Genomic DNA, 13,058 nt, shown 5'->3' on the forward strand with positions numbered 1-13,058 from the left:
AATGTTTTTAACATTCCTTTTTTGTTTTTAACCCTTCCTGAAAGTCCTACTTAGAGCAGAGCTTGGATTAGATGACCTTCTGAGGTCTCTTAAAATCTGAATAATCCTATTCTTGTATTGCTTATTTCTATTCTTAAGTGTCATTGATGGAGGCGTTTCTGATTCTGTTTAGAACTATTGATGACATTTGAATGTTAGACATGATTTTGATTTCGATTTCCTGGTTCTTTTCGCTTAAGTATTGGCAAGCACCATATCAGCTTTCATAGACACTAATTCTGTAATACAAACCTTTAGAAAACTTACTATAAATATCAAAACTTGCACTCCAGTTTTTCCTATTTAAGCCAAAGCAGGGTACTTAATAAAGAACTCCCATTCATAAATAACTGAGTAGTATTGCAGAGTGCACTGTGTTAAGTGGATGGTAACAAAAGTCACATTTTAAAATAGTGCCTTAAAAAGCAGTAAGTTCTTTAAAAATCTGCTTGCTTAAAATCTCCTCACTTGTGGATTTTCACAAAGGAATCTGCTGTCTGAGCTACACCCCGTGCTTCTTCTTGCCCTTGTTTTGCACCAGACCCTTGTGGTTTGTGGCTGAAAACTGCAGGGTGCAGTCAACTCTGCTGGACCATTCCAGGCAGCCCTGACATGAGATGTGCATTACTGGCTTTACATTTAGCAGCTTGCACAGTGTTTTCTCTGATTGACCTCTGACATTCAAACTTTTTACACACATCTTGAGTTGGATCTTCAGGAGTCAGAACTTGTAAAACCAGTTTCTGTGACGGAAGTAAAAGGCTCTTTATCTACAAGAGAGATCAGAGGTCAGTCACAAAGTCCTTTGACTGTTTCTTTCTTATAGGGGGCTGGAGAGAACGAGAGAAGGCTCGTGAGGACAGCTGGGGCCCTCCCCGAGACTCCAGACCTTCAGGAGACCGAGAATGGGATCGAGACAAAGATCGGGATGAAAATGAGAAGGAGCGGGAATTTGACAGGGAGAGAGATTTTGATCGAGACGATCGTTTCAGGCGTCCCAGGTCTGACTTCTCTGTTTAAGTACTGCTGGAATGTTTCTGCTAAAAAAAAAAAGAGCCCTCCTAATACAGAAATAATGTGGAATTTCTGAGTGAAAGAAACAAGGGTTGGTTTATATGAAACTAAGCACTTTAGGGCAGCAAATAGATATAGGGGCATTTTGGTTTGCTAATTTTAGGATGATGTTATCTGTTTACAGGAGAGATTCCAAAATGCTTAAAATGCCTTAGAATTTTTTTTTTAACAATTATCAAGAGAATTCCATGTTAGACTCTGGAAAAACAAAACAAATTTTGAAAGTATGTTAAATAGACACCCACTGGGTCTGTAAATATCCGTGTTGTGATTTATTAGTGCTCCTTTCCATAGCAAAGGTAAAAACCTTAACATTTGGTTTTATGTGTCATGTGTGCAAAGGGATGACGGCGGTTGGAGGAGGGGGCCAGCTGAGGAAACTTCCAGCTGGAGAGACTCAAGTCGTCGTGAGGAGTGGGACAGAGGTGGCCGTGACATGAGGGACATGAGAGACCGACGTGGTGATGACAGGGAGCCACCCCTCAGGAGAGGGCCACCCCTCCGATCCGAGCGGGAAGAGCGTAGGTTCACTTCTGTGTCCCTAAAGCCCCATGTCCAACCCAGAGCCTCCCTCTTCCTCACACTGCTGGCAGGGGCTCACAGGGGAATAGGTTATATTTTCAGCCTGTATTTAAACTGCCTTTCCATAAACAAAATAATAAAAAGCACCTTTGGCATGATGGAGAATTCTTCAGGGAATCTTAACTATTTGTATCTTTTCCATCTTAGTAGCATTTCACATCTACAGTAGGAGGTTAACATTTCAAGTATGCACTTCTCAAGGGGTTGTGTTCTGGGTGTATGTAGTCCTTGTGTATATCAAGACAGACATCCCAGAAAGTAATTTCTGGCCATTAAACTCATTAAAATGTGACAGAAATATTTCTGAATGAGGGTTTCACACTATTAATGGTATTAATTTTGATGACAGACCCATATTAATTTTGTATATGTATTAATCCTTTGCTGTGTTCTAAAAATACAGTAACAGCAAATCCATTTAGCCTGGAGGGACCACCACATGTTCCAATTCTGGCATTCTTACCTTCAGAATCTCATTTTGTCTCTGCCCCAGATGTGGGTGTTCCTGCATTTGGGAGCAGGCTGGAACAGAACATGGGATCAAACACAGGAGTGGTGCTGACAGAAAGGCAGAGTGTTCTCAGCGTGGAGAATTTTTTTTTAGTGTATGAAGAGGTTTTGGGATTTGACTTCTTGGCATTTGCCACAGCTTTGTTCACACAGCTGAGGCAGAACTCTTAGCATACTTTTTGGTGGAAATGAACAGTTTTTCATAGAGTGAAGGGTGGTGGATGCTGTTACCAGTGGAGTCATGTAATTCAGTACCATTTTACCTGTGACTCCAGTAGGCTGAAGAGCAACTTCCTGCCTTTTAATAACAGCAAACACCTAAACATTTTCCACAGATCTCTTTAAGTCAGGATTTTTCTGTTTTCAGGGTTCAGTCATTTCTAAGGAGACACTTTTGTGATTTTAATTCTGCTAATATAAGAATATATTCTTACACCATAAACCCATGTACATCAGTAGAACATCCTTATTGTAGTTACTGTATTTTAAAGATGATACTGGGCTTGTTCACCACAATCCCAAACCTGAGAAGAGGTTTGAGTAGTTATGTTACTTCCCTATGAAATTAAAATGTGTATTTGGCCGTTGCCATCATATTCCCTGTTGGCAGGGCTGAGGATCAGTAAATCCCACTGCTGGGGTTGGGGCTGTTTGTTTGAACTCCTGCAGGCTGCTGCTGGGGTCTCCTTCTCCAGGCAGCAACTGACAGAATGAGAGGACACAGCCTCAGGCAGCGTCAAGGGAAATATAGGTTGGATATTAGGAAGAAGTTTTTCACAGAAAGAGTGATTAAATACTGGAATAGTGTTGTGGTGTGAAATGTAAGTTTAGCAAATTTCTGTAAAATGGTTTGGTCTACCCCCTGTTCAAACCCCCTGGTGGTGGGTTTTGTCAATCACCCTGTAATCCTGCCCAGAAGCCTGGAAAATTCCAGTGAGGCTGCACTGTGATTTGGCAAATTCTCTGTTACCCCTCCCTTGATTATGTATGGACTGTTCTGTGTATTATCCCCTGTTCTGAGTCACTCCCACCAGTTCTGAGATTGGTTCTAGATCACCCCCTGCCCCTTTCCACACTCCCTGTACTTAAGCAGTAACGCAAAGGGGCAGACCTCACTTTTCACGTGGGTCCTCTGAGTGCAGTGAAGCCTCGTTAAAACCCACGTGAGAGCCCACCTTCCTTCCACACCATCACCACGTTTCTGCCCGAGGCTGAGCCTGACCCACATCACCGGAAAGTTACTGAACTGTGCCCTGAAATGCGAGTTTGGTGAAAGAGTGGCCGGGTCCTGCTCCCAAACCCCCGCAGATAGTCTGCCAGGGAGGTGATGGAGTCACCATCCCTGGACCTGTTTAAAAAAGACTGGATGTGGCACTCGATGCCATGATCTAGTTGAGGTGTTAGAGCTCGATGATCTCAAAGGTCTCTTCCAACCTCCCCATTCTGTGATTCTGTGGAGCCTGACTGAGTTGTTTCTCTCTGTTCCTGTGCCGTAGCGAGCTCGTGGCGACGCGCTGACGACAGGAGGGAAGAGCGCGGCGAGGAACGGGAACCTGTACGGCGGTCAGCCCCTGCTCCCGCTGCCCCTCCAGCCTCTGCTCCCCCAGCAGCATCCAAAGAGCGGGAAAGGGACGGGGAGAAGGAGAAGGGATCCTGGAAAACAGAGAAGGAGCGTGAGCCCGTCCGCCGCGCTAAAAACGAGACAGATGAAGAGGGCTGGACCACTGTACGACGTTAAGTGGGAATCACAGAGTTTAACCGATGTTTGAGCTTTGATTTGATTGAATCCACAGATTATATTTGTGCTTATAAACATCCTGAATTTGGAATTCTTTAACCGATGTTTTTGAGGTAACATGAAAGCATGAATTACTTACTCATATAGATTGATCATGCACAAAACTCACAGCAGAAGGTTGGAAATTGAATGCCGGTTTTTGGAAATTTTCAAATGATGCTTATTTCATGGGTCATTTGTTGCTGAAATAAAAAGAAGCAAGCCCAACAGCTGTGTTCAGTACAGCTTCTCTCTCGCACCAAAACAGGCTGCCCTTTTTATTTTTAGTCTCTCTTAGTTTGGAATGGGGTATTATTGTCACAGGACACGCATTTGAAAACGCCTCTGTTTGCACAGTGGAATTATTGAAAAAGCAGAGCTAAAAGAACTTGCATAATTAGCCAAAAAGTAAAAAAAGCCCTCTTTTACATAGGTATCTTGGAGGGAAGGTGGTTTCTGAGATATTTTATCACTATCTAAATTCAGTAAGTTGTTTGAATTTGAATTGAATACAATAAACATTGTGAATTAGCTACACTGGGATGTTTTCTGTAGATTTACTTGAATCCATAATGCCTCTGAGGCCACTTTGCAGTCATTGTTCCAGTAATGTACACACTGCTGCAGTGTACAAATAAAACTTGCAGCTTTTACAATTTCTGTGTTTTGGTAAGCATATGGCTATGTACTTTCTGTTGCCAATATCACAACTGCTTTTTCCATTACTGGATAATTCATGCCTTTCAAGGATTTATAAATATTGTCATATTTAAAATGTGTGGTTTTGGAGAAATTGTTCAATTTTCCCCCCAATTCTTTGTCTTCAGGGTCAATTCTTTCCCTTTCCAAAAAAATGATTTGTAGTAATGGCTGTGTTGACTTCTAAGCTGGGGTACAGTAACAACAAGGAACGATCTGGTCACACTGAAGCCAACACAGAACTTGCTGCTGTGTGTTTCTTCAATGATAAATAAACAACTTAAGGAATTAGCTGCTGCAGTGTTGTCTTGACTTTTTAGTGAGTCCTGCACCATGTGTTTACACAGAACAGCTGTTGAGCAACCCTTTTTTTGTGCTAGCTGAAGGAGAAGGTGAGAACACCTGGGCTAGTTTCTCCCTGCCAAAGCTGGAGTCTGAACAAAGTTGTAATACTCCCCTTGTAATTATCCTGCCCTCTCCTGGGTTATCCAGGGCTGGTAGTTTTCTTGGGAAAAACTTGCTCTCAGAGCCATATTCCCAGGGCTTGATTTTTGTGTCTTTAGGTCTGTCATATCATTGCTGGTTGAGTCACAGGACTCCTTTAGAGAAGTAGTGTTTTCCAGGCATTAACAAAATAATGCATTTTTTGTTCTTTATGCAGTCACAGAAAGGATGGAAGTAGAGAACACAGTACTGGTGTGTCCTGGATCTGGAGTAGGGGGTGCTGCTGTTCTTCAGCCACTTCCTGCTGTCCTTCCATTCACAGGATCAGTGCTGTTAAGGGGACCAGGAACTCACTTCACTGCTGGCTGTCAATCTCCTGTGTTACTTAGAACCAGGTTTGGTTTTGAACACCTCCAAGGCTGTGGACTGCTCAGCTGTTCTAGGAAGCCTCTTCCAATGCTTGACTGGCTCCAGACTGAAAAACCCGTGTCACAGAATGGTTTGGGTTGAAGGGGACCTCAAAGGTCATCCAGTCCAACCCTCAGCTGCAATGAGTAGGGACGTCTGCAACTTGATCACCTTGCTCAGAGCTTTAATAGTTCCAGGGATGGGGCATCCACCCTTTCTCTGGGCAATCTGTGCCAGTGTTTTTCACCCTTGTTAAAAACCCTTTTGTATTTAATCTGAATCAACCATCCTTCAGTTGAAAACCATTACCTCTTTTCCTATCACAACAGAATCTGCCAAAGAATCTGTCCCCATCCTTCCTACAGGCCCCATTTGAATGGCACAATTAGGGCTCTTTGGAACCTTCTGTTCTCCAGGCTGAAAAACCCCAGCTCCCAGGCTTTCCTCACAGGGGAGGTGCTCCAGGGTCATTTTTGTGGCACTCAAAAAGTTTAAACCTCTCTCTTATGGCTTCTACCCTGTCTCTTTGCTCACTGTGTGCTACTGTGGAAAGCTGGACTTTTCCAGATACCTTCCTAGCAGGAAATGGATGGCTGTTGTGAGGTCTCCTCTTTTAAACCTTTCTCCAGGCTGAACAAGTCCTGTCCCCTCAATCTTTCCTCCCACGTGTGTAGTCCAGCCCCTGAACACTGTGTTGAACTCTGCTGAACTCAACTCAACTTTGTACAAGTCTTTATATGGGGGCAGTACAAACCCCAAAGAGCCTCCAGGAAAGATGAGGTGAGCTGAGGGGGGGGTACTGTCCTTCCAGAGGCTGGGATCCAGACCCAGACAGTTCAGTACCCAGCTCAGACAGCATGGGATCTGCTGGCTCATGCTCACCTTTTCCCCTGCCACAGCCCAGCAGGATTTGAGCCCCCAGCCTGTCACTGCAAGGGCTGGGGTCACTGCCCTGCTCCTTGTGGAATTCACCAGCCCTGTCCCAGTGGACCTCCCACTTCAGGGTCATCCTGTGGCTGCCTCCAGCACCTAGAGGGTGGCTCCAGCCCAGCCCAAGGGCTGAGCCAGGACATCCAGCCAGTTTTCTGCCCCCTTTGTCAGGTGAGTTGTAGCATCCTGAGCTGGGTGCAAGAATATTGTGTGAGACAGTGCTGAGAGCCTTGTTAAAGTTGAGATGAAGAACATCCAGTGCTCCTTCCCTCGTCCACAAAGATACTTTATTATAGAAGGCAGGTGAGCCAGGCATGCTTTACCCAGTGCAATTCCATTCTGCCTGTTCCCAGTCATCTTCTGCATGTCCCCAAATAGATGTTCTGTTAAGACTTCCTCTGATTTTCCCAGGGACTGAGGTGATACCATCTGGCCTGTGCTTTCTCAGATGGTCCTTTCAGCCTTTTATCAACGCCAGGCACAACATTTGCCTTTCTCCAGCCTTGTAATATGTAAATAGTGATTATACCTTCAGTTACACAGTTTTAATTGTATCCACACAAAGACATTTTCACACAGTGTTAGTCATCCCTGCACCAGTTAAAGCTCTTTCCCAATGTGTGTTATTAATTTGCATTATTTGAGATTGTGATAATGTTATCAATGAGTGTTGCATTCTCAGGACTGGGCAGCTTGAGAAGAAGCTGGGGAGATGTGAGCTTTGCAGGCAGGCCAGCGTGTTTATTTTATTGTTTGATCTGAATAGACACAATACTAACAGTGATCAAAAACCTCTGCTGACCAAATCCAACAGCTCAAACCTCCATCTCCTGCCATCATTAAACATGAGCACAAAATTTGGCTACCTGAAAATGCTGATGAAGCCAAATGAGTTTTGTGTCAATCTCTGCCTTGTTTATGTTCCATTAAACAGCTAAAATTTTCAGTGAACCTAAGAAGAATATAAATTGCCACAGGCTGTATTTAGAAGGCAGAACTTAGTGCTGCTGCTGTTTGAATGGATGCAAATGTTGCTGGATTAAAATAAACCTCCAGCAAGGCAGTGTCAGGTATGAAAAGTGCTGTTTCCTTCCTGCTCCAGGAGCGGCCCAGACATTGACCCAGCCCATGACTGGATCATCAGGCTCCTCAGCAGAAGGAGGGCATAATTTGCATTATATTTAAGCTTTCTCTATAGTGCTTTACCTATAAAAACTAAATTTATTTTACAAAACCCATATTTATGAGAACTGGCAGAGTGCAGCAGTGTTACTCCTGACTGGGCACAGCCACAACTGCAGCCCAGGACATGTGGTGACTTTGGTGACCTCAGTGAGGCCATGAGGAGGGCCAGGAGGATTGTTGGGATGGGCTGGGGGGCAGCCAGGAGGCATCTCAGTCAGAGAAGGCTTGTCTTGCTGTAAATGAAACACATCTTTTGTTGTTTTACTGTCCTTGGGCTGCTGTCAATGGCAGGAACTGCATGTAAGCAAGTTTTCCTCCTGTAGCTAAAGGGTACTGCTGAATGGTGTCAGCCTACAAAGGGAAGGCATTAGGTCAGTGAAATGCAAGATCCAAAAATTACCTGTTATCCAGGCCCTAGTGCCCATCCTGTGGTTTACTGCAGCACTGCAAGAAGTAGGCACTCAAGTGGTGTAACAAAAACACCCATTTCTTCCTTTTCTGCCATGGCAGGACCAGATGGAGCTGAAATGCTCTACACTTTGTCTGGTTCTCCTCTTAAATAAAATTAATGCATTCCATTACAGTAGGATGGAGATTCTAAAAACTACTCCACTGCATTTTGCTAATCAAAACCTCCCTTGCTGCTCTTTAAGCTCTGTTAGTCCTTTCTCTCTTGGGCAGGAGGCTTTGCTATTCCATTTTTAGTGTATCACTTGTTTTGTCTAGACAACAGGCATTTTAGAATTTTATCTTCCTCCCCACGCAACTCTTAGCAACTCATCTCCAGTAAAAATTGATTTATATATCTGGTGGGTCAAACTGTAAAGAAAAAAAAAAAAAAGACATTTTACAGCCACTGTGGTATGGCCCTAAGGCATCTACCTGAGGCACTGGTCAGCAGACTGACAGCAACCTGCCCAAACAGAATTTCCACTAAACATGGGCACAGACTTACCTGACTTCAGCTGAATAAAGTCACCTATACATCTGGAAGTAGTTTCTAATTAGAAGTAGATTGCTTTTTGCCAAGGCTACTACCAGCTGAGGATGATTATCCAATATTGTGTTCACTCCTCTTGCCAGACTATCACTATAGAAAAGATTCCATGACTTACATGCACAGGTTTAAACAGGTGACCATAATATTTTGATTTGCAGATGCCCATAGAAGAGTGAAAATAGTATGTAACTTTTCATAGACATCTTCTGTGGAGAATAATACATCTCCAGCCTGGGCTGCTTTTGATTAAGCTCTTTGCTCTTCCTAGAATTTAAATCACAAAAGCAAAGAGTTCCCTGTATTTAAGGAGTCAAAGTAGCAACACAAACACTGTCTATTGTAATAACCTTTTAGAGTGACCAAGAACAAACATGTTTCTGCTCACTCGGTGCCACAAGGAGTGTGCTGGTGCGCCAGAAATCACAGGAGCTCACTTAAAAACACCCAATCCAAAAATCCTTTGAGGTTTAGCCTTTGCTAGACTCTCACTGGTATATCTCTAAAGGACAAATTGTCCTGTTGAATGATTACATAAGTAACAACTGAAGAGCCTTGCTGTCAGGCTGTCTTTTGCTCAATCCTGTCATCTTTCTGCAATATTCTGAGGTTTGTTGTTTGTTTTCTTTACTTCCCCCACCCCCAAATGTCTTGAAGCTGTTACTCTTCCACTTTACCTGTTCAGCCTTTGATGAGATGCCTAAAGCTGGGTAGCAGAGACAAGAGGCAGCTCTTGGCCTTTCCAGAGCAAGGCTGCAGGTGCTTGGAGAACAGAACCAGGAGCAACAGGCAGCAGCACAGGCCGTGGATTGAAGTTTTCCTCTTCCACAGGCTCTGCAGAAGGCCAGTGCCATCCAAGACACGGGATCTGCTGTTATCCTGAGGGGTTTCCAGGCGTTGCTATAGGTCTGATACTGCACAGCAGCTTAATGTAAAAACCAGAGAGGTGGGGCAGGGACAGGGCAAACACCTGCAATCCAGCCCACCCTCAGAAAACACCCGAGACACATTTTCTTTGATCTTTCTTGCTTTTGTGTCCAGCAACAGTTAACTTCATTAAAATGTATATAAGGATCTTCAAACTTCCCACAAGGAGGTAACAAAAGTACAGAAGAAAACTCTTCCCCCACAGCATCACACTTGAGCTCGATTCTAACGTGTGGTGGACACAGATTAAACCTATGTGGACCAGGAATCACAAAACCAAACACATCGAACTTTAACAGCTTAGAAGAGCCTGTGGTGCACTCCCCAGAGAGCAAGAGACAAAATGTAATGTATTTAGCACAGGGAGAGGGAGGCTGCAGCCACTGAGTATTATTTAATGCAAACCCCCTGCATTTGGTAATTAGAGCTGACACCATCTTTGGAGCCATCTGATGGAGATTCAAGGGAAAACTTCCACACAAAATCGGTTTCTCCCTCCTAATTGCTATGGCTGGGAGTCAACAGCAGTGATGAATAATGAACCCTGGGCCCTCATGCCCAGCGCATCCCACACATGTTTTGACTCCATTCTTGACTGTCCTGCCCTCTTGACCCCATCTACGCCCTGCTGAGCAGCTTTTGAAAAGGAAACCACACAAGTGTGGATTACTCCTCACTTTCCTAGTTCCCTTTTTCTGCCAGGACCCATCTCGTTTCTCATCTTCCTGGTGATGTCCCAGCAGTTCCTCCACGAGGCTGTCTTCACCTCCCTGCTCTTGTCAGGGACCCTGTGGACTGAGCACCCCTCCACATCCCAGGTGTTGCTAAAGCCACACAGCAGCGTCACCTTCTGCACTGAAAGCTCCAACACCCATCTTTCTGCTCCAGAGAGCTTAAACTCCAAACTGCTGCTGCTCCTCATCCTACCTCTGAATAAACAAAACAAAACAAAAAAACAAAACAAAAAAAAAAGAACCCGCCCAAAAAATACCCCAAACAAACCAAAGCAGATTCTTTTCTCCTGGGGATTAAAATGATATAGCCCTGAACTGATATCCAGTACCAAGGAACTACCGTCACCCAGAGTAGTCCAGGACTTCAGCCTAAGTCTTGTGCTTTGTACAGTCTGTGCAGTGTTAAGGATAATTGTTATCCACATGAGTAGATCTCTTTTACTTGCAAAGTGTTAAAGCCACATTCTCTGAACTCTTGGAAATAAACAACCTCCCTTTCTTCCATTCCCCTACGGTCACAGCTTTGTTTTCTCCGGTTTCCATCAGGCTTCCCCCATTCTCCCCCACAAACACAGCTGCATCAAAGCTTGCTCGGTTGCCATTCGTACTGCCTTTCTGTCAGCAGAAGGGCTCAGTTTGCACTCTGGCCCAGAGTCATCACGTTTTCAAACACGCGCTTGGATGTTTTTCTCCTCTCAGACCTTCCCTAAAGCCGAGTATTCGACACGGGCACCCGCCACACCAGCGCCATCGGTGCCCACGAGAGGAACGGTGACCGCCCGGGCGAGGCGATTTCGAGTGTTAATTACCGAGGGCAAGGCTCCGTCGCGATTTACTCACCGGCTTTAAAACCGGCAAAGGGAATCGCTCGGATGTTTTGCTTTAAGAGCTGAAAGGCGGAGTGTCGGACCCTAATGAAATACCCTGCTATTAGCTGGTAATGAAGAGCAGCTCTCCCGCCCGCTGCCCCGGCGGCACGGAGCGCTCGGGACGAGCCCTGCGGGCGGCAGAAAGCGGCGCTGCCCCGCCCCGGGGACCCCCGTCACCTCCCCGGTCGTGAGTTTATCCCCGGGGAAGCCCCCCTCTCCCCGCGCACACCCACCCAGTCACATCTCGCCGTCTCCGTAAAAATCACATATAGATATATTTTTTTTTTCTTACAATAAACAAACACAGCGCATCTCCGCCTCGCAGTCCCCGGGCCCGGCGCCGGGCTCGGCGCGTTCCAGCGCGCAGCGGCCGCCCCGGGGCCGGGGCAGTGTCAGCGTAGGGGGTCCCCGCCTCTCCGGGGGTCCCGGCCGCTAGCGGCCCTTCCTGCCCAGGGCGGTCCGGGCGTGCCGGAGCTGCCGGGCCGCCGGCACTTTGGACAGGGGGCAGTACTTGATGGTGTGGGCATTGTCGCCGCTGGCGCCGCAGAGGGGGCAGGTGTAGCGCCGCAACACCGGGCACAGGACGCGGCCGTCGGGTCCTTTGAGGATGTGCGTGGTGTAGAGGGCCACCGCCTCCTTGTTGTTCCGGCAGAAGACGCAGACCTGCAGCTCGGGCTTGAGCAGGCGGGAGGCGGCCCGCGGGTGCGCCGGCAGCCGCCCCGCCACCACCACGCCGCCCCAGGCAGAGCCCTCCCGGCCCGGGTGCTCCCCCGAGCAGTCGAACACCACGGCGGCGGGGCCGCCGCGCCCGGGAAAGGGGCTGAAGTCGGCGAAGCGCTCCTCCAGCAGCCCCTCGCCGTGGTGGTGGTGATGATGATGGTGATGCCCGCACAGGTCCAGGTCGTGCAAGTCCAGCGCGCCCTCGAAGTACGGCCCCGCCGCCTCTTCCTCCTCCTCCTCCTCTTCCTCCTCCTCCTCGGCCGGCGGCACGGCGGCGGCTACCACCACCGAGGGGGGCTCGGCGCCGAAGCCCTTGCCCGGCCGCACGGCCTTGGTGATGAGCGTGGCCAACCCCAGGTAGTCGTTCCAGGAGTTGAAGACGTTCCCGCAGGCGCTGTGGCTCCGGCCGCCGTAGCGGGCGCCCGGCAGGCACTCCACGGGCGGGAGGTGCCGGTGCTGCTCCAGCTTGGTGCCCGGGAATGCCTCCATGGGAGCGGCCCCTCCCTCGGGCGCGGTGCGGGGCAGCGCCGGGCGCACCGAGCGCTCCGGGGCCGCTCCCGCCGCCCGCTCCCGCCGCTTCTGCGAGCGCGCGGCCGCGCGGAGCGCCTCAAGTAGGGGGCGGGGGCGCGGCCGCCGCGCTCCCATTGGCTGCCGGGCAGAGCCCCCTACGCTCATTGGCTAAGACGCGGAGGGGGTGTGGCTCGGCCGCGGTCGGGGCGCGCTCCGGTCCCGCAGGTGCGGCGGGAGCGGGACCGGGACCGGGACCGGGACCGGGATCAGGATCGGGATCGGGACCGGGATCGGGATCGGGATCGGGATCGGGATCGGGATCGGGATCGGGATCGGGATCGGGATCGGGACCGGGATCGGGACCGGGATCGGGAACGGGACCAAGCGGGATCGATACCAGGGTCGGGATGGGGATCAGGACCGGGACCGGGAGCAGAGCCGCAGGATGCTCCGGGAGCAGCCCGTGTGAGGCCGAGCCGAGAAGGCACAGTCCCGGTGGGAGGGGCGGTTCCGCTCCGAGCGTCCCGGCACCGGCAGGGAGGAGCCTCCATCCGCACAGAGCGGTGCGGGCACAGAACAAGTTCAGTGCTGTACCATTAGGAAGAGGCTCCGACGAGTCTCGTAAGCTCATGGAGGGCAGCAGGCGCCTTCCC

General features: G+C 48.4%; 2 protein-coding genes across 2 annotated transcripts in view; one reads left to right on the forward strand and one right to left on the reverse strand.

Moving 5' to 3' along the window:
- Positions 1-4,972, forward strand: part of EIF3A (eukaryotic translation initiation factor 3 subunit A) — a 29,521-nt gene extending 24,549 nt beyond the window's left edge. Inside the window, exons 20-22 of the mRNA XM_066323500.1 lie at positions 866-1,040; positions 1,456-1,634; positions 3,702-4,972. Of these exons, the coding sequence (XP_066179597.1) occupies positions 866-1,040; positions 1,456-1,634; positions 3,702-3,943 (596 nt within the window). The 3' untranslated portion in view covers positions 3,944-4,972. The remainder of the gene's footprint in view (positions 1-865; positions 1,041-1,455; positions 1,635-3,701) is intronic.
- Positions 4,973-11,577: 6,605 nt separating this feature from the next.
- On the reverse strand, positions 11,578-12,457 carry NANOS1 (nanos C2HC-type zinc finger 1). Its single transcript, XM_066324468.1, has one exon. The coding sequence runs from the start codon at positions 12,382-12,384 to the stop codon at positions 11,608-11,610; it is 777 nt and encodes a 258-aa protein (XP_066180565.1). The 5' UTR covers positions 12,385-12,457; the 3' UTR covers positions 11,578-11,607.
- Positions 12,458-13,058: the final 601 nt, after the last annotated feature.

This window comes from Sylvia atricapilla, chromosome 8, assembly GCF_009819655.1.
Source record: "Sylvia atricapilla isolate bSylAtr1 chromosome 8, bSylAtr1.pri, whole genome shotgun sequence".
NCBI lineage: Eukaryota > Metazoa > Chordata > Aves > Passeriformes > Sylviidae > Sylvia > Sylvia atricapilla.